Here is a 22085-nt window from a genome sequence, read left to right as displayed (position 1 = left end):
GCACACTTCCTAGCACTCCCCCCCCCAAAAGCACCTTCTGTACATTTTCCAGAGTATAGGTTGTTTTGGGATAGCAAACACAGCTCTGTCGGAATATTAACATTTACCTCTGGTGGAAATGCTGGCTGCAATTAATGTCTTCATTATGGGTTGGTCAGAATGTTCAGCTCCACTTCTTCCCAACATGTAGGACCCACAGATGTGGCACAAGGTGGGGGCCGCAAGGAAAGGAGCTGAGTAAAATTGTACGGATGTCAGGCCCCAAACCAAAAATGACACATGAGATTCTTCCAAGCTGAGGTCTCTATTGTCTTACACTTGTAGACAAAATCTTGCCAGACTGAAGACTCTACTATTTGCACCTATGATATACTTTAAGAATTATTAGGAAGGGGCCAATCCCCCCCCCCTTTCTCTCACATGTAACATCCTGACTGAGTCGCCTCTTACTGCTATGGATTGCACTCCTCAATCCTGGGAATCGATCTTCTTACTCTATTCCATCACAACATAGACCATCCCACCCAAGAACATTCACCCCTGGAGCATCAACTGGACTCACAGAAGTTGCCTGTTCCCAACTCCACATCCCATCTTGGTCGTGCCTGGCTAGGACGGCCTCCAGAGGTGCGAGCACCATTCTCCGCTGCCTGCTCCCAGCCCACAGCAGCCACAGCAGAAAGAAAAGCAGGCACGGAATGAAGGAAGGTGTTGGCTACCTCCTCCTCAACTCTGGAATCAGAGACTTGCAAAGGAGAAGAAGCGGAGCCACTTCCCAAGGCAACTCCAGAAGCTCTTTTCTTACCAAACCTGCACAAGGAGTGATCCCACCCAGGAGAAAGAAATGCAGGGCTATCTGCAAACCACGAGGAAACTGATGGTTGGTGTGGAGGTGCCTGGTTGTGCTTTGCCCGGCACGGACTCTTTCGGAAGGAGGACAGCAGCAGAGCTCCTCCCAGCAATGTCTCCCCACCTTTTGGGAGAAGAGATGACTGTCTGGCTTAATTACCTTTTCTGAGACAGATGGCCACTCTTGCTCAGAAAACTTTCCTTCTGGAGTCAACAAGTGGCTTCATCTTGTGTGCAAATTGAGCTCCATATGTCTGTGAATAATTGACTGCAAGATCAGTCGTCTCAACTGACTGGATACATTCACACATCGTGGAGAAAAAAGGCCTGGCAAGGAATGGAAATTTTGCAAAAAGCCCCAGAGCTTTCTTCTGTTGTGGCTTCACCTCTCTCAGAACCAGCTGCATTGTTATCCACTCTTGCCAATTCTTGGTGGCTGCATTTGGGTCTTTAAATACCATCTTGGCAGCCCATGGCAAGTCAGGTTGGCCAGCTCTCCTGACCTCACCTGCGGACAGGTCTTCCTGGAGGAAGCCACTGGGGTAGAGACCTCCTCTCTTTCAGTGATGGAGGCTGTTCCTGGCCGAGTGTGCAGGACTGTGTCAAGCTTGGATCCCTTTGGGAAGGCTGCGGCTGGGCCATCTCAAGAGAGGTCAGAAAACCTCACAGGCTTCATTATCACTGGCACTTTCTTAAAAAGGGGGCATTTTCTTCAGAAAAGCAAGCAAACTAGGGTGCTTAAGTGAAGAACTGCTGCTATCCCAGAAATGTAACCCAAAACCTCTCAAGGGCTATACCTCCCCAGATGTCTGAAGAGATGCTTTTGTAGGTCTATCCCAAACATCTGTACCCTGAATTGTGTTAGATATTTTGAAAGTAGGACAACAGTGCTCTGGTGTCAAACACAAAACTGGGAGATGTGGTATCCCTAAACTATGAAACCTCCAGAACTCAGTAGGGTAAAGCATCACAAACAGTTAAGGTTTGGGGACATCATGCTTGGTTATCTCTATGTTTTTGTTTAAGGCAAAGACCACAGATATTTCAAAGCATCTGTTTGTGCTTCTTGCTTTAGCATAATTTTCAATTCAGTATGATAAATTCGGCATGATTCTTGGAGTTGGCATGTCCCATGGAGCAAAATCTCAGAAGAACAAAATACCTTCAGAAAAACTCCATCAATTTTCTCATCAATCCCACTGGGTGGACATGAGAAAGAGCATGGAGACACGGACATGTTTGCTTGAGTTGTTTGGTGTGAGAGGACATAACAAATCTCAAATCTTCCTTGCTTGGGTTGGGAAATGTTATACCAAGTCTGGAATGAAATAACATTTGGCTTAATATTTAAACACTTACAGGCAAAAAAAGAGACACGTTTAGGAATAATCTGTTACATAAAACCCCTCATAATTCTCTTCTGATTGAAAATGAGAATTTCACATTAGCTACTTTAACGGCACTTCTTTTGGCAAATGTAGCCATTTTTCATTTCACCCAAGTTAAAATTAAGCTATAAATAGGGAAGGAAAAACATGCCAGATGATTTAAATGGGCAAGAAATAACTGGCTGTTCATATTGTGTGAATACTTTTAGAGTGAATTATTGCTGGCTTCAATCTCTTATTCGCCGGATCTTAAAAATAAATTGGTGTGTGCCCACGTTGGCGCACCTTGTCCTTGGTGAGGAGGGGGAAAGAGACTGGACACCTCTTCAACTGATCCCCACGGAAGCCCAACCTTCTCAAGTGTTGGATCCCAGGGATGGCGCAGCCCCCCCCCCCAATTCTTCGGCCATTCCCACCCAGACAAATCCTCTGCCTTGCACAAGAGGAAAAGCCTTTTCAAGAGCGGTAAGGTAGCCAATTCACTCTCTTTTTCACCCACCCTTTCCTTCTACTCCAGGTAAATTAGTGGAAAGCAGCCTTACAAGAATTAGTCCTTGCCCTGAGAAAAGTCATCTTGGTACACCAAGCTTGGTCACTGCCAACACAATCCCACCGACTTCCTTGAAGGGTTCAAAGGCTGCCTTCTTCGAAGGAACTCAATTGTCACACTGGGTTACTGGAACCAATAAAGGAGAATATTTATAGCTCGGGGTTGAAGTGAGGGGTCCTTAGTACTCTCTGAGCTTGGTTGTTTTCTTGCAGATGTTTCATTACCCAAACTAGGTAGCATCATCAGTGCTAATGTTGCTGTTATTGCACTGCAGTTGTTGCACATTAGTTGCACTGATGATGTTCGCTAGTTTGGGTAATGAAATGTCTGCAAGAAAACAACCAAGCTCAGAGAAAGCGTCAAGGACTCCCATGAGTTGCTGGAAACCAAGCCAGGTGAGCACCAGGAAAACATTTCCTATCTCTATTCTATACTTCACAAAAGTTAAGGGCTCCAATCAGCAGACAGGTGGCAAGTGTGTGCTGCAGCCAATAAGTATTAGACCAACCTACACACTTTGTCAGCATCCATGGGACAGGAGCTTCAAGGAGAGGGTCAAAACCTCCCAGTGTTACAAACCACATAAATAAATAACTGCTGCTGAAGCCCAACATGTCCTGCAAGTGTACCCCCCAAGACCCAGGGAGGTGCCCCAAGCTCTGCTCTGCTGCCCTTCCAGCCCACCCTCTTACCTGAGGGACCTGATGCCGTGCCAGACCCACACATTTCCTCTCCTGGCATCTGATGAGAAGAAACCCTGCGCTGCTGCATGACTGCCCTCCTCCAGGTCTGCTTGGTGGTGAAGGGCACCGTCATGCAGCAGAGGGAGGCCTCACAAAAGCTTTTCCCAGTTTGATTTGCAATAGAAAGCTGTTGGTTTCTTAGTAGGCGTCGCTACTTAGAAGAAGATTATGTACAAATTGCCTAGTTAGAATAATAAACAGGGTTCACATCATGTCAAACATGCCCAATCCAGGGATCTGCACCCCAGCTCCAAGAACCTTTGCCTGCCAGGAGATAAACTTAAGTAAATAATGTTTGCCATAAACTCCAAATGAAGAATGACAGTTAAATTTTATAATCATCCTCACTGCTTCAGGACTCGCTTTATTTTCTCGGGCTTATGACCCATGGGTTACTATAGCAACTAGGAAATCCTACCTTATCAGAGTTCTGCATTTACATTCCATGTGGCTGATTTTTTTGAGGAATTAAACCCATCACGGTCCTCTATTCTCAAACTAAGAATTTAGGATTATCTTACAGAAACAAGGATCAAAAGGCTTTATCTGAAACACCCAATAGAAACCTAATTTGACAGTGCATTAAAAAAAAAAAAACCCAGCACTCACCATGGAGCAAATAAGCGGTATCTTCTGCGCAGCTCTGCGACAGAGGCACTTTGACCAAAGTGACTCAGTCCGCAGAGCTGAAGCCGGACAATTTCTCCCTTAACTGATGATTTTCTAAGGCTGAGGGTTGAGCAAGGAGAAGGATAGCAACAGTTCCAGAAACTTGGCAGATAGAAGTGACGGAGGACCCTGTGGAACTTTGGAATCCGGTGACTAAGACCTGCTGGGGCATTTTTCTTACACAGGAAGCTGTAACTTTACAAATAACTTTACACGGGAAGCCATAAGCTACCAAGTGGGGGCCCTTTGATCACAGAAGCTGCCTGATAGAGAAAGAAGATCAAAAGTCTTCCCAGGTGCCTGTGCACCTCGAAACACTGATTGGTTCTAGAGATGCCAAGGAGGTCTGGGTTGATCAAACTGCTTAATTTCCCTTCAATGTTGGTTCCCTACAAATTCCTTATGTCCCTTGAGGCACACTTGTGTACAGACTAAACATCCATCAATAGGCCTGATTTCATGAAAAACATATACTCTCTTTTCCAATCGCTTCCTGAAGAATACCACTGCTTCTCTTCTGTCCACAACAGAAGTGGCCTGCAAGGGTGACTCCATTTCTTCTGGACATGGAGTAATAAGAGTTCTCACCCACCCTTAAAACATGAAACTTCAGTGAACTAGCGACCAGGCACCCTCAAGAAATTACAATTTCTTCATGCTACTTTGCTGACTCTTCGACAACTTGAAGTGCAGAACGTCTGACCTACTTGCTGGGTTCAGCTGGCTGTGTCAAAGGCAACAGGGCCTTGGGGGAGCTATTTTCAGGAGCTGGACTCTTTACTCAGCTATTTTACTTCCCATGAGCCTTAGAGAAAGCAGGATACAAAGCTAGAAATGCTGAAAGAGCAGGAGTCTCAAGGGCTTTGAGGATGCCCCAGTTTTGGTCTCTTGTGATTGTTGATCTGCAAAGGTTGTATCCTGCACCTGCATTCTTAGGTTTTTTTCTTGTTTAAAAAAGGGACCAGGCACCAAATGAGGCATTTCTCTATCAGCTGTCATGATATTTATATCCTCCCAAAGGCCAACCATCAACCGCAGGAGCATCTTAAATCCATGGACACTTCCTGTTGCAGCCTTTGATGAACAGAGCCTGCTCTCTCGTAATGAAATCCATAAAAGCTAAACCCATCGTTACTGAGCTAGAGGCATGCAAGAGTTTAATTTGGTTAATGCACTTTTTATTCATTATGGGTTCTTTATAAAAGACACCCAGCCTCACTTGCAGAGTGCATTGCTTAATTGCCCATGCTTCACTTAAAAAGGAAAAGAGAAAGAGAGAGAGGGAGAGGGAGAGAGGAGGGGGGGGAAGAGAAAGAGAGTATTTAAGTTGTCCATCAATACTCCATGCAGGGCAGAACTATGATCGATTGATGTAGTGAGTATGCACAGTTAGAATGTCAAAGGAAGTTAGCATCATGCTGTTGCATTAGAAAGACTTAAAGAGTATATATTAAGTGAGACAATCAAACTCATTTCAACACTCTCCACATTCTCTCTTCTTATTGATTTGTGCTGGGTTCTGTACTAGGGGACAGGGCTAAGGCGGCCTAAATCTATTGGCTGAGTGTGGAGAAGCATTTCCCAGGCCCTGGAACTCAACTCCTCTGTCGCACACAAGAGAACAAGAGTGAGAGAGCAAGAGGAGAAAACAAACAAAAAGGCAAATAGCAATACAGCCAATCTCTACTCCACCTATTCCAGGTAGATAGTTCTGTTCTTGAACCTCTGGAGGTAGCAGAAACTGATGCCATTTCAATGAAGAAGAAAATGTATTCAAAGGACATAATAACCGCAAAACCACACACATTAAATAAGCAAAAATAAAAAAGACATTTAAGTCTAATCTTGATATGCCTCATCATTAGCCAGGAGCAGAGATAAGAGCTTTGACAAATGAAGGCGAATCTACGTGTCCCGGGATCATGTTGCAGGATCCAATCTGGGTCCATCGCCGGGACCAGAAGCTTTGAGACTCGTGCTGGAGCCCAACCTCATGATTTACAACCTCTGGTGCTGACGACCAAATCAGATTGGATCCCGTAAGAGCTTTGTGTTGAAACATTTCAGAAGGATGAATGAAATAAGTAAACCAACTTCAGTACAGAGGTTGGCATTAGTAGAACCTGCCCAATGAAGGACCAAGCGATGAAGAAAAGAGCTGGAGTGCATCAAAGAGACAGAGAGAAGAAAATAAGAATTCCTTCCTTCCTTCCTTCCTTCCTTCCTTCCTTCCTTCCTTCCTTCCTTTGGCTCCTCTGGATCACACCCGCAAAGCTGATCTTGGACACCTGATGTGACGGATGGAACTCTTCCCAAGTAAAGAAGGCTTGTGATTTCCAACAAGAGCTGCACTGAAATTGGAAGTACAGAGGGAGTTGAAGGGTTTCCATCCTTTACCCCAAGCTCACCCAACTTTTCCTAGCAAGTATCATATTGTCTTGAATGTCTGGAAGTAAAACCCAGGCAGCATAAGTGGGACTCAGAAGACTTTCTCCTTCTTTGCTTTGTGTATTTTTTAAACAGGGTGGATTTTCATGGTTGATTAACAAGCTCTCCTAATTTAACCAATTGGCTGGCTTTGCCTCGCCTGGGGAAAGGAAGCAGCAACACCCGCCAATCAGGCAGAGACAGACTGTTTCTTGAAGAAGATGGACCACTGGTCTCCTGAGGATGGAGATGATGGTGGCTGCTGTGGTCCTCCTAGACAGACTTGGTTTCAGGGGTTTCTCTCTTCATGAATGACTCCACCATTTCAGCCAGGCTCTTATCACGGCAACTTAAAAAGCTGCCACTTTATGCTATGGAAGCCATGCAGAAATTGGGAACAACTATGACAGCTTGTACCTCCAATCTGGCCCTCCAGATATTCTACCTGCAAAGCTCACCTGGATGAAGATTCAACTAGGTGACAGAATACCAGGCGGTCCAAAGTTGGCAGCCGAGAAGAGGGGAGGGGAAAGGAGAGGAAGGAATGGATTCATTTTGTAGACAAACACCAAGCCTGTTTTGACAGGGAGCTCGGAGACGTGATCGGAATCCTTGGGCAGATTCCAGCAAAATGGTTGCTAAGCGAAAGACAGGGGACAGTCAATTAAGAAAAGTGTCAACCGCAACAAGCAAGCAAGCAAATAAATAAATATCCAACCTAGCAACTAATCTGTAAATCTTCCTCCAACTTAAGACATCACTCATGGAGAAGGTGAAGGATAAGATGGGGTCATTCTCACCACTCTTTTCTAATGCTGACAGCGACTTGTTCTCTCTTTGTTAATCTCCAAAATAAAGAGAGAAAATTAAATCAATAGCTCTCCTTCCATTGGGGGGGGGCTGCATTTTTGTAAGCTCGTCTGTCTCTGTGGATGCATAAGTATCTACGTGGTCCATTTAGACCTAAATTGATGGAAGAAAGATTCCATGTGTGTACTCTTATTTTTCATTCCAAAATCAGAAGGGAAAGAACCAAATTTAAAAAAAATGCTTTAAGAATATTACCTTGAGAGACTGACCTGCTCTGCTGCCCCTATAGTCCTCTCCACAGCCTCCAAGCAGTCCCCCTTCCTTCGTTTGAAGGGTCTTCTGCTCTCCTACTTAAGTCAGACATCTAAACCCACCGAACAGAAGCAGGGAGAAAGGTCACTCAACCTCCCCAGCGTCTCCTGAACAAACCCAAAGCCACCAGAGAACCAAACATTTCACACTCCCGAGTTTATTTAAGCAGCTCCAGTAAATCACAGCTTTTCCATTTGTTTCACCATCCAATAAAAGAAAAAAGAAAGAAATCGGGTGTATTAGGTAGGGCAGCTGTAAGGGGAAATAGTTAACCTATGTGAAATAAATACTCAGCTAGCAGTTTCTGGACTAAAAATAGAGAGCTGAGTGATGTTACAAGGTTTCCAACAGATTCTTCAGCTTTCTACTATGGAATCTGACAAAAACAAAAAAGACAAAAATAGCCACTTAGCTATTTATACATTAAGGAATTTCTAAGGATAATTTCAATAAATAAAAACCACCGTTCAGCAACTTAAAGGAAACAACAGAAATAGAGCAAAGGAGAAGACAGAAAAAGAAACCAAGTCAATCAAAACTGAAGCCAAGGCACCGTCCCCAAGGGGCTTTTTTCTCAGGGGGCACCTGGACTTCCTTGTTTTTCCTTGAAGACATTTCGCTTCTCATCCCAGAAGCTTCTTCAGCTCTGACCGGGTGGTGGGGAATGGAAGGATTTATTCTCCTTGCAGACAGCTGGTCATTTGCATTGAATATAAGACCTTCCATTCCCCACCATCCAGTCAGAACTGAAGAAGCCTCTTGGATGAGAAGCGAAACGTCTTCAAGGAAAAACAAAGAAAGTCCAGGTGCCTCTTGAAAAAAAAAGCCCCTTTGGAACAACCAAGACCTGGATGCCCGAGAACCTCCACAGACATGAAGCCAAAACATCTTCCAAATATCTTGAATGAACTATATAACTAGGTAATGAAGGAGCTGTTGTCCAAAGGTTTGCCCAAAATTATGGGGGAACTTTTCAAAAAAGCTATCACCCCTCTGACCAGGAATTTGCCACTGTTTTCAAATCAAGGGCCACCCTTAATTCCTCACTGAAATCTCTGAGACAAAACAAAACAAAACAGAGATGGAGAAGATACAAATCAAACACACTGATATTGACATTATATTCCAGCAAATAAATACCCTTTGCATCATTCACTTCCCATGTTTGCTTTTTCCCTTCTGTCAAAGTAAAGCCACCAGTTTAGGAGGGGCTCCTTCCCAGCTCCTGCCCACCTAGCAGTTCGAAAGCATAAAATGCGAGTAGATCAATAGGTGCCACTTTGGTGGGAGGGCGACAGTGTTTCGTGTCCCTTTGGCGTAGAGTCATGCTGGCCACATGGCCACGGAAATGCTTCAGACAGTGCTGGCTCCCTCGGCTAAGAAACAGAGATGAACAACACACCCTAAAATCAGACACAACTGGAAAGGTGAAACCCTTCCCTTTTACCTTCCCCAATCTTTCAGGTTACCCTTGAGATTTGGGCCATATATCTTCAGAGAGGACATGATGAGAGAGGTGGCCGGAGGGGGAGGGGAAGCAAGGCCATCAAATGTGGGGGGGCCTTGGGACAAAGAAAGGTTAAGGTGTCCCTGTGGTTTGCTTAGAGGCAATAACAGCCCTTCTTGCTTTGGCTCTTCATCTCTTCCCTTTCTGTGCTAAAAGAAAAACAGGCTGATCCCAACAGAACTGCCATGGGGAGGGGGTGGGGTGGGGGTGGGGAGAAGAACCCGTAGGCAGGAAGCCTCGATTCCTGGCTCAGCTGCGCTGTCTGGTTTCCTAACAGTCATATTTGGTGTTAGGATTTTCCTCTTGGTTACCTGACCCACAAATCAAAGCTGCCAAAAGCAAAGAGCAGAAGGATAAACACCCACGGATCAGTGCTGTGACAACTCCCCTACGAAAGGATTGTCACAACATTTGCCCATCCAGATGTGATGAGCGACAATGCTGGGGTGGGAGGCCCAGAACAACAATTATCCATGGCGTTTTTTTCCAGCTCTGCAGTTACTCCCCAGGAATGAAGCATTGCTGTGCGGGTAGCACCAGGAGGGGAAAGAAGAAGTCCGAGAGAACATGCAGAGGGAAAAAACGGCTAAACAAGGCTTCATATTAATGCTTGGGTCAATAAATCAGAACTTATATAAACATTTCATCATCTTAGGGAGGAATTTAAAAAAAAATCACAAGGTCTCTATAAAGTGTGATTTTCAAAGCACAGCAGATTTTAAGTCTCCCGTTCAAGGCTGGAACTGTGGTTTAATGCCAATATATAATAACTGTAAAGAATTATTAAGACATTTACCCCTCCTCTGTGTACCTCCGGGCTAGATCAAAGCCCACAACACCCCAATATAAAATTGCTTCTTGACATCTGTGAGGCCAAAAGGACTCAAGCAGAGGAGGTAAAATATGAGCAGGTAAGAAGATGGGAGTTTAGCAGTCTATAAAGGCCCTGGCATAGCAAACTTTCCTGGGCAGACCTTTCCAAGGTTTGAGCCTCTATACTTTAGCATTCACGTTAGAAGTTTTAGAAAAGCCATAATCTTAAAGAGATGTTCTTACTGCCAGAAGGAAACATGAGGATGCCTGCAGTCACCAGCCATTTATGTCAGCTTTAAACTTCAGCAGAGGTCAACAAAGCTCATCGGCAGCTTGTCAAATCTGATCTATCGCAGAATCCTCCCTGTCTACAATCAGCCAATGGGTGAGAAAGCTGGAGGTGGTGATAAGGATCCGAGTGTCTTACCTGCAAATTAAAAGAAGAAGGAAAAACGGTAAGTCTTAAGGTTTTTCCAAAGATCTGGGCTGTTATTTTGCCAAAGCATCAACAACTATAAAAAAACACTGCAGGCGTAATCAGAAGCAGGCTTTCATAAAATGGAAGGAAAAAACTGGAGACTCCTTAGCTCTTTCTCTCTAATGGGCAGCCACCAGGATATGGCCATGACTTTCAACTAACCAATTTTGTAATTAGGCTCTCTCAGCAGCACCCAGTCCTTGAACAGGGTGGAAACCTCCCTTTTTGCTTGCGTTGCCCACTGTGGCCAAATGCCAACAGCAGCAGTAGTAATGATACCAGAGAAACATTGCAAATTCTCTTTGGTTAATGTTTGATTTGCCGTAATCTGTGACTTTCCTTTCCGGACTGATGACGTTGTGGAGATGCCCAGCACTTCTTGGTTCTCTTTTGCCCACGACATCTACAGCAGGTTTTATTAGCTGAGAGTCTCCAACTTATCCCCCATTGTTTTCCTCCAATTCTGCACACAAAGCTTCCTTTGAAAGGTTCTTCGCAGCACAGCCCAATGACCCACAACAATGAGAAGTTCCTGAAATCAAATCACCCATGTGGGTTTTGGCCTGACTATGCTTCAAAGCCATCAAATCAGGGGTGTGGGCAGCCTGGACGCACCCGGTGTTTGCCTCCGAAGCTCCCACATCCTCAGCTCGGCTTTGTCCTGGGTGGGAAGCCAACGGTGGCTCTAAGAGTCCACTATGGCTGCAGCCATTGTGGTACCCTAACAGCTGTGTCGCTAATTCCCCACCCACTTCCATCATGCCAACCCCAGGCTCTGCATCAAGCTGCCCTGCAGTCATTATTCAGCAAGCACTCCCATTAACAAACTGCCCTTAATTACGGAGCTAATTGCAAAATTATTTCATAGTAGCAATTATTTCTCTCAGCTCATTCCCCACTACTTGAAGTAGGAGAGCACCTACAAAGGTGGCACTGAGCCAACTCATCAATGACCAGAGACTACCTTTAAAGTGGGTCTTCCAGAAAAATATACCAATGACTCCCGACTATCATCACAAGCTTTTCCTTGAGTCAACTTCCTTCCTTCCTTCCTTCCTTCCTTCCTTCCTTCCTTCCTTCCTTCCTTCCTTCCTTCCTTCCTTCATCTCTTCCAGCTGAGATTCTCAGTTAATGAGGCTGCTCTGCAACTGGTTTTTTTCCCTAGTGGTAGCAATTGCCTCCACACTTTTCCCTGTTTTTAGCTTGACACTGTCCAGGCAGCTGTGCGGCTGAACAGATTCCATCATTTCTCTTAAGGATGGAATGGCCACTCCCTGTTCCTTCAGGAAGAATACTTTACAGTAAAAACTAAAGAAAAGAATTTGAAGAGAGAAGCCCTGATAGCCACTTGGTCATGCCCAGGAAGACCTGGGAACTCACTCCTGTTTTCCAACAATCACACTTCCTCCCTCAACCATCGTAAGATATATCAGAACCAAATAAATCAGAGCAGACCAGTCACAACTTTCATTTCCCAATACAAAAATGCATCAATGCTGGTGTGCTCCAAAAACCTTGGTGGGGAGATCTGTGAGGGGAGAAGGGACATGAAAATGGTCACCAAGTGATCATAACTCACCAGCTTAGGTTCCAAACTAAGTAGGTGCAGATCAGACCACCTAATTCTATTTTTCTCCATACTTTTCCATTTACCAACTGCAATACCCTAAACTACTGCTATGCCCCAATTTCTATCCACACTCCCCACTCTGCATTATTTGAAAGATGTACTCCATAAAGTAGGGGCCTTATTGCTCAGTTTGCGACCCACAGCCATGTCTGCCAGTTGTGCCCTGCAACGCACACAATCCCTTTTCCTCTAAGGAGGAGGAAGATCTTACTAAAGGAAAATACTTTAGCTGGGCTGGTCCTCCATCCACCAACCTCACAGCCCGGGAGAGGATCTCAACTGCCAGAAAGCGCAATCCCCAAGGGGGAGCCAGATGCAAATTCAGCCAGGCTACTTTCAAGGAGGAACAGCAGAAATAGTCTTTAACATCTGATTTAAATGTTGACATCCACTGTTGCTGATGGGCTTCCAATTTTCCTGTCTGGAAGGGGGGGGGGCTACATTTCTTTCCCTAGGACCACCAGAGGCTGTCCTCATCCGAAGGGAGTCCTGGGCTCTAGAAGAATCATGATGGTAGAACATGTGTTAGGGAAGGAGGAAAAAAAAAGCAATACCTGCCAAGCAATCTGAACTTTGCAAAATTCCTGAAATCAAATAAGATGCCTTGGAAATTTCCATAAGAGATTTAATAAGGCCTTGAACAGTTTTTCTCCTTCCTCCTTGGTACAGCAAAACAAAGTTTGAGGGCTGCCACAGATTCTCCAAATGAAGTTTACACTAAATGGTTTTGTTCCAGTGCTCAGATTTAATATCACACTCCCACAAACAAAGCCACCCGCAAGACAAATGAGGTTCACGTGTGCAAGGCAACCACAGTTAGATTAAAAACCCCTCATAGATCAACGTGAAGAGCCAGTAAGCGAGTGTATTTCATTGTGATTATTGCACATATGGCACTGGTGAGAAAAATCGAGGTAGATTAATCTGCGCACTCATCTGGGTAGAGGCATATTGGGGGGGGGGTCTTTCTTGGAAAAAACAGGAATGTGAGATGTTTGGACCATCTGAGCAAGGATTGTGATTTGGGCTGAGGGCTGACTTCTTCCTTAAGGAAGTCCATCTGGTGAGACCATCTTGATGGATTCTGTGTTTTCTCTGCCTGAATGTTTTTATCATTTACTCTCTCGCGCAAATGTGCTAGCTACGAGCTCACCATTCTTTGAAAAAGGTCTATTCTGAAACTCAAGGGCTTTCCACAGTCAGAGAAAGCCAGTATCATAAGCCATAAATTGGCATTTCTCTGTTATTGTCACTTTTTCTTTTAAAACAGCCATCATAGTCTAAAGCACCTTGAATATCAGAGTAAAGGTTTTTTAAATCAACCAGTAAAAGAAAAAGCGCAGATATGAAAACAGAATTATCCCTGCAATGTTTGATAAATCTGGTTGGCCTTGAGAAGGAGAGGCTGAATATGATACCCTCTTTGCCTGGGAGAGGATGCTTCGCAGGAGGTTGAGCCCTGCTTTCCATCACAGTGTGTTTAAAATAAAGGAGGAAAATTGCAACTGAACCTCAAGAAAAGCCTGGCCGAAAATGGGAGCTGTTCAACCCTGGAACCAGCCAACGAGCCAGGGAAGTGTGGCCTGTGCTTTACCGGGAGTCTTCAAGCAGAGGCTGGACAGCCATCTGTCCAGGAGACTTCCCTGCATTCCCGCACAGTTCAGAGGGTTGGGTTCAAAAACTTAGGTGACCCCTTCTCCATGATGTGAGGGCGTTTTTCTAATATTGAAGTGAACCTACAAGGAAGAAAAGCCAAATGGCCCAGGGCAGGCTCTGAATCCCTTCTGTTAAGCACTGCCATCCTGAAATAGCCCCCCCCCCCAGGGATTCAGAGGGCCCCAACCCTGTTAGCCATTGACCGGGCACTGGTCAGGATGGAGATGAGATCTGCTACTCTGGGAGGCTAAGAGTTGACCATCCTCAGGTACCAAGAGGGTTATGTCTGGGGATGTCGCTTGTTTTTAATTTTATATAATCCACCAGGCATCCCTAGTGTGAGAAGGATAGCTATCTAAATGATACAGATTGAATGAATGAATGAATAAATGTTCCTGGGGAGAAGAGTGTATTTGTTTTTATGAACTACTGTGAGCCAAGAAGAATGAACTAGACGGCCGTTTAAGTCCTGTAAACAAACCAACAAACTTCTCTGGGAGCGACACATGGGCTGGAGGAAGGTGGTGAATTTTAAGGATGAGTATTAACTGGCCCCACCCAGGCACTGTTTTTCCAAAATGTTCACTGGTTTTTCTTTTCAGAGCAATGCATTTATTCCCAGGGAAGTGGGCTCTGGGCAAAGCAAACTGCAGGCCCTGTCAATAGGCCGCTTTTCCTTCCTCGGGGAGGGGTGGCAGAGGGGAGGGGGCCCACAGCAGCACCTCCCAGGATACACTGGATGTGCAAGAACTGGATGTGTGGGTGCTGAAAGGCCCGTTTTGCCTCCTGCTTCCTGTAGGTGGAAGCAAACACCTTGCAGACAAGAAGAGGCTCCCAAGCGCTCCAGCCTGGAGCCTTATTATGGGCGCTCTCATTCCTTTCCCTGGGTGGCTGACTGAGCCTCCAGGAGCAGTTCAGGGGGGCCAGCAGCCCAAGGGAAAGCAACCTGGAGCCATTGAAACAGGCCGGATTTCCAGCTGCACCCGGGCAAGTCAAAAAACAGCTGGATCGTCAAGATGAACACAACTGTTTTCCCTCTAAAAGTCCACCCTGTATCCTGCAGTGAGTGATCTCCAGCTATGTTTCCTCCCACGTTTAGAGTTTCTAAAGGCCTAAGGAGTCATTCTGGGATTCTCTAACTCAGGGGTCCCCAACACCCGGTCCGTGGACCAGAACTGGGCCACGCAAACAAGCAAAGCCCCACCCACGGGATGCAGGCAGTATATGAAACCAGCCCCCCCCCCTCCAGTCCACGGAAAAACCTCTCTCCACAGAACCGGGCCCTGGTTGGGGGCCTCTGCTCTAACCAACCCATTTCCAACACAGGCCGCAGTAACCTGGGGACAATTGGGAGGCAGAGGATACCTCGACATGCTCAAGAAAGGCTCATGTTCTCTCCTCTAGCAAACTAATACCCCTAAAATTATTTTTGAGAAAAAAAATAAAAAGTGAGGAAGAGGAAAAGAGACTCAAAATATTCATTTTTTAAATTAGCCCAATTTTCTGAAACCAAAGAACACTTTCTTGCAGCAATTTCTACTCAAATTATTTAATTTTATATCATCTTCATCAGATCTAAAAATGGAAGGTTTCTTGGCTCTGGAGAGAAGCTTTTCTATTCTTTCACACTTCTATTTCTTGACTTGGCGTATTTCTAAACACATCTTAATGTCTGTAACATTTTAGGTACCAATTTAAAAACCAGGAAATATTCCAAAAACGTTTTATAGGGAAAAGAAGCTGGATAAAAATAAAAGAAGCATCTTGAACAACATCACCCACTTCTTTCCATCCAAAGACATCACCTGTTTTTCCAAGATGAGTTGCTCCTAAGTCAGTATATTATTTATTACTTTATTTCTTTGTAATTAAATGCTGCTGGAAGAACTCCAAAGAGCTTACATTCAATCAATAAAAGTGACATAGTTTCTGCTTGCAGACTTGAGGTCTACAAAGCGCAACACAAAGACAGAAAAGGAGGGGAAGGGAGGAGAAAAATGCCAAGTCAGATGCTAATTCTTCAAATTAAATCATCATTCCCTTAGGAAATGGTGGTGGAGGGCCGGATCTGTTGGAGATGTCTATCTTAGCAAAGCTGAAGGCGCTCTGCTCTCCTCTCCCATCTCTGTCTGATAAAATACGTGGGTGGATTCTGAAAACATTAAGCTAGTCTCGACTTCTTTTTTTCTGAAATATTTCACCGGGCCCAGTAAAGCTGAATCCAGCAGGTGGTGGCTTTAGCGGAAGACCTGCAAGCTGGAAGCGGGGTGGGGGGAGAGGGGGCTAGGGCCAGAAGGAGCCAAGGAGCTGCCTGGCTTAAGCACTGCAGAGACACAGCTTTTCCCCCAGCTACGGCAGCTCGAGATCTCAAAATCAGGCATCCGCACTGAATCCAGCAAAACAATAAAATATAATAAAATAATCAAGATTAATTGATTCACCCATGCATGGAAAACAATAGCCATGCAAGAGTAAATCAGGCAACTCCTCTCTCAGACTTCTCAGCTCCATCACCGAGCCTGATTATGAACAAAATTGAATTACACAAATATTCACTAAATATCTTTTTAAGCCTCATTAATATTAATATCAAACCTTTCTCCTTGGTGCTTGGCATTTAAAACCCCATTTCAAAAAATATCTCCGATTTAAGGCAGACTTCCAGCATGAGAATGAGAAAGGGCCCTTGCCCAGTCCGTCTCCCTCGGCTCCCGCCTGGGGACCTCCTCAGCGGCACCTCTGAAGGGGGAGGCTCAAGAAGCAGCCTTGGGTTCCTCACCTCTCCCAGCTCTGAGTTGTGAAGCGGCTGGAGGGGCACCAGGCAAGCCCAATGGCTCTGAAGAAGACCTGAGCACCTTCCCAACAGCTGCGGCTCTCAGTGGCATTACAGCCAAGAGGGGACACTGGAAATGGAGTAGCCAAGGAAGAGAGGTGGACCTGAAGTGCAGGTAGCCCAAGCTAGGCTGCCTCCATCTCTCCTCTCTAAATTCAGCACAAAAGTTACTGACCTCTCGAGTTGCTACCATCTCTCATGATTTATTTCTTGTCGTTGTGGTGGAGGTGCCTATTCTTTGTTGGAGCTGTGGCTCTCTTGAGAAGGGATTTGCCTTTGCAACTAACCTTCCCAATCAGAACCTCATTAGTCAACCAACAACTCAAAGATAAATGAATTGGTTTGGGGGGGGGATGAGGAGTGGTCTGACAAACAGGGCACAGCCAATTACCTAAATTGCTCAACAACCACCACAAGGTCACTTTCCCCCAAAAGGCAACATGTGAGAGGTGGACAACAGACAACAGCTGGAAAGTCATCCTTTTCATTGATAGAAAACAAAACCCCACAATTTTCTCCAAGAACTCTTGAACACGCAAACTAGCCAGAGAATCTGGATCAAGGAAGGAACCAGGTGAAGAAGTGGATTTTATTTCATTTTTTTTTTTACTCAGATGGCAAGGGATTGCCAGACAGGACAGGCCACCAAGCTGTGCTTTATCAGACGCCATCTTGTGACATCGCCGGGGCCTCTTGGCAAATCTGAAGCTCCAGAGATGTGAAGACACTCTGCAGCCTCCAAATTCCTTGGCAAACCCAGGCCAGGAAAAGCAACAAGGGCCATTCCAGAGGTCCCCCAGCCTAGCTCTCTTTCACAAGGCTTTCTAGGGATATCACCAATTTGGAGTATCAAAAATCTCATCATCAGGCTGGTCCCAGGAACAGAATCCAGTGGGATGATTGGTTCAGAGAAATAAAACCCAGGAGAGAGGAGGGACATTGAGGTAGAGCAGAGGTTAGCGTTAGGGTTGGGGTCAGCTGGCTGGGGAATTCTGGGAGTCGAAGCCCACAAGTCTTCAAGTTGCCAGGGCTGGAGACCCCTGAGTTAGAGGAAAACTAGGCGCTCAAGGCGCTTGGCCTCTTTCCCACCATGCCACCCAACCCGCCCCAGAAGCTCTGCTAGCTGCTCCTCCTGGGTCTTCACGGAGGCGGTGGAACCAAGCGCTTTCAGAGAGCCTTGGAAGAATGATTTCCCCCCCCACCCGCCGCTCTCAACTGATAACTATTTTTGCTAGGTATTATGTTATTTATTGAACTGCTGTTTCCATTTATTAGGTAATGGGATTGGAGGTTCATTTTCTACCCAAACATTTTATCCCGCATATCGCTGTTGTAAGATGTGGTGAGTCCAGAAGGAATTCTGGCACAAAGATTTCAATAATGTAATATAATTGCAGTCCTGCTCCTAAATACCTAAGCACTTCTAACTGTTTCAAGTAGCCAGCGCTCCTTTTTTGATTAACCGGGGCCCCTCCCCATAAAATCTGGGTTTGAAGGATGTTCGCAAGATAAAACTCCTGATATTCCCAGGATTTGTTTGCCGAAGCATTCTTGTCATCCTAATAGGACCTCAGCTCCCCGGCCCTCTCCTATGCCTACAACGCCAAGACTTTTAGCCTCACGTGAGATTAATTAGCAGACCATTTGCCCCTCTTCTCAATGCACACTGAAGCTCAGCACTCTGGTGGCCTTTTCTCAAAGAAGGACCAATTACTAACTGGTCTCTTCTCCCCAGTTAGTTTTTATTCCCATGAGATGGCCTCTTGTAGCCCACACCTGCTCCTTGCAAGGCACTTTGATGAACATCCAGCGGGTTCCTTCTCCAAATGGGGTTTGCTGCCTGCAGTTCTCCATCCCCCTGCTTCTCTTGATGAAAAAGTGTCCCATGTTTCATGGACAGGCCTCCAGACAGATAGAAACATTGGTGGCTAAGAGAAGCAACGAGGAGGCACCACCGATGATTTGTTCACCTTTACCTGGCATTGTGTATTGCAAATACACAGGGTCATGGCTGCCATACTTGGATCCCATGGGACAAAGCAGACAAACTAGAGCACAAATTAAAGCCAACCAAAGTGGGAAGGAAGTGGAAGGTGAGCGAAGAAAAGGACAGCCATCAGCAAGATGGATAGACCCCAGTTGCAGGGACAATGGGGCACTCGGGAGGACTAGGGAGAGACCATCATGGAGAATGTCTACATGGACACTAGGAGCTAAAAACAACTTGAAGGCACACTGATTATGCAACAGTCTCCAAAATGAGAAGATCGATTAATCTCCATTCAGGATGTAGAGCTACTTCTTGTTAGATAGTTTTAAGATGTTGAGCTCCACCACAAAGGCTCAAGTTTGTAATCAGGTGAGCCTACCCTTGATTCTTGTTGGACTGAAAGGCAACCTGGGTATGACCCACATAAGGATCAGTCTGGCACCCAGAAAAAGTGCCTCTGCAGAATTCCATATTACTTTGACCTGCTGTTTCTTTTTTTCTTTTTCAGACAAGATTCCCTTGCCTTTGGATCAGCACACATCCAGGACTAAAACTGCTATCCAGCTGGGTCCTCAATCAAGGAGTTCAGCATTTAATGTAGTGGATAATACTGCATATTGCACATTTTTCAGCTTGATAATGGCACAAAGATGGGTGATGAGGTCCAGAAACTGGGATGATTTCCATAGCTGCAACCCAGGAGCCATTTCCTGGAATGATTTGTCCTTGGAGAGAGAATCGTTTTTGGATTAAAGGAGAACACCTACAATAATGATTCCTGGGGAGTTTATGGCCGAGCTAGACATCAAATAACTGTCATGACCTCCATGCACATTAACTAATCTGGCAATGAGAAGTTGCCAAGATGGCATTTCAAAAATTGAATTTTATTTTACTATAATAAACTAGAGCTGAGTGCAGTTTACATCTGGCTTGTCAGCTTTAAACACTCCAGTATCTAAATCAATGTTCCTCAACAAAAATTTGATGAACTTCAGGAAGAGTTTACTTTTTATACTGATCAGCTAACTCAAAGGAATTATGCCAGTTATTTGTTTGTCATTCCTAAGATAACTAAAAATTGAAATAACTTTAACTTACCTTGAGAACTATGGTGACAATACAACATCTCTGTGAGCAAATTTTATCCTACTCTGTTAAGAGATTACTTTAATCTAATTCCTTAGAAGTCAGTTATTAGATACCCTGAAAAGTCTCTCTAGATGAAGAGATGCATAACACGGTTTTAAGCATGACAACATGATCAAAGCACACATTATTTTAAAACTACAGAAGTCAAAAAAATAACTCTTTATGTGGAAACTAAGGCTGTAAAACTCAGATTCTGTTAACCAGATGGAGGACAGGAGCCCTTGAATGATAGTAGCTGAACCCAAAAGACCTCATTTATTAAAGACAATGGACCAAGGGGTCTGTTACAACAGAAGCATGGCCGATGAGCAAAGATTAACCACGGAGAGATTTCAAGCACAAGACAGGTCTACCTGATAAAAAGATTCAAGGCTGCCCATCCATTCTGACATCTTCTGGATCCAGCACACCAACATCTGCTTTTTTCAGCTGTTGTCTGAAGCTCTCTGACCAGGTGTCCTCCCCTAAGTCCCACCCAGCAAGGCCACCCACTTGGGTGACCAGAGGGAAGACAACTGTTGTCCAGCATCTATAGAGGCTCCTCACTAGGCAGTGGATTCATTAGCACTGATCTTTCCTTCAAGGGAGACTGACAAGTCATGTCTGGGGTCTCAAGGAGCCCTGGATGAGAATGATGGTCATGGGAATCTGTGTGGTAGAACAGCTATTAAATTTCAAAGTAAAAGCTTTACTATAACTTTTCCTTGGACAAAATAGAGCTCACGGGTTTTTCCTTCCTTAGCACGTAAAACAGAGGAATGGAGTGGCGCAAGTGGACGAGAACCCCAGAGACTGTTGCTTTTCCCTTTCTGACCTCCCAGTAGGACAGCTGTAGGCCTGGCTGGAGAACGGTTGACCGGTCCTATTGCCTTGGGGCACTACAGTATCCAGGGCAAAGGTGAAAAGGAGAGAAAAGGGAAAGAGAGCTCTGCTGAGAACCCTAAAAGTAAGGGATGTGGCAACCTTCCAGTAATAACCCCCACAAACCACTCCATCATTTAGGCAGTGCCACTTAGATCAAAGAGTCCCACATAAGACACTGGGATAGTCTAAGATTGTAGGGTGGGTGGGAGGTTTGTGGTGTGCAAAACACTAGGCGTGCTCTGAGGGAGCCGTGACTCTATACACTTCCCAAAGAGGTGGACCAGCTGGCACTCCCGGCCTAAATTCACTTTAGGACAAGAGTATCTCAACCGCTGAATGAGAGAGAGAGAGAAACTTTAACACAGCCTGGATCCTTTTTGCAGCTTTTGCCCAGAGAAAGACCCCACGTCTTCCAAGTAGACTAAGCTCACTGTTTCGTGTAAAATAATTCCAAATACTGTAGTGCAATACCATTAAAAGCTGTTTCCCACTTTTTTCTTGCTCATGCGAGCAATGAGATTCAGGCTGCTTTGCTCACAATAAAAGAAAGCATTGAGCATTTTTTTTTAAAAAAAAAGCCTAACAATAACAGTATGCATTGGCTGAGTGGAGAAGATAAAATCTTACTTATTAAACTATGTGGGTTGAAAAGAAAAATGGGAGGGAAGCAAGACTCTGCTGAAGTTGAAATAAACCCAGTGGGATGTTTCATGCCATGGCCATAAATTTAAGCCAAGAGGATGGGTGTCCACCACAAACCCTTGGGTAGCCTTTGTTCTGGCTTGGCTTCTCTTTTGGAAGCAGCCATGTTTCATGCTGATGAATGGCCAATGCTGGAAAACAAATCTAAAGCTAAAAATGCTTCCCATCCATCCTTTCTGAGGCATTTGCTCAAAACAGCTTAAAATGAGTTCCATTCTTTGAACTTCTTATCCCTGCACCTGCCCTTCTGAAGGGACAGCTTGTTGACACCTGTCATTTTCCCACAGACCACAAAACATAAATATATAAGCATGCCTTTTTCTATTTTTGGAAACCTCACAAATCTATTAAATCAGCCAAGAAATAAAGTAGCTTTTACAATTTTACTTTGAGGCAGGGGAATCTCTCTGAAATGCATCATTTCCCATTCTTCATAATGGGAAGCAACTTTGTTAAACACAGGATCAGGCTGGTAGCCCAAGTGAAAATCTGGAGATATTTGAATCACTCCAAAATATTATCTGAAATCAAATGTGTACTGGACCCTGAAGACTGCGAAAATCTCTATTAACAAACCCCTGCTGCCAATATTAAACCTACTGTTGTCAAATATCGAATGAATGAATGAATGAATGAATGAATAAATAAATGAATGAAAACAGAAGAGGAGAGATGACTAACTTTCTAAATAGGACCCACAAAGCAGCACTGA

General features: G+C 44.8%; 1 protein-coding gene across 11 annotated transcripts in view; it reads right to left on the bottom strand.

Moving 5' to 3' along the window:
* CADM1 (cell adhesion molecule 1) overlaps positions 1–22085 on the bottom strand; it is a 233240-nt gene that overhangs the window by 87186 nt on the left and 123969 nt on the right. The window contains exon 1 of one of the 11 annotated variants that reach the window (XM_039350484.1): positions 10312–10559. The exons of the other annotated variants lie outside the window; for them this stretch is intronic. Coding sequence (XP_039206418.1) covers positions 10312–10327 — 16 coding nt within the window. The 5' untranslated portion in view covers positions 10328–10559. Of the gene's footprint in view, positions 1–10311; positions 10560–22085 lie in introns of those variants that run through there. 11 annotated transcript variants of the gene reach the window in all.

Source organism: Crotalus tigris, unplaced genomic scaffold (genome assembly GCF_016545835.1).
Source record: "Crotalus tigris isolate CLP2741 ecotype Arizona unplaced genomic scaffold, ASM1654583v1 scf7180000018340.3345759, whole genome shotgun sequence".
Lineage (NCBI taxonomy): Eukaryota > Metazoa > Chordata > Lepidosauria > Squamata > Viperidae > Crotalus > Crotalus tigris.
The sequence above is the reverse complement of the archived record's forward strand: the minus strand, read 5'-3'. Positions and strand labels throughout refer to the sequence as shown.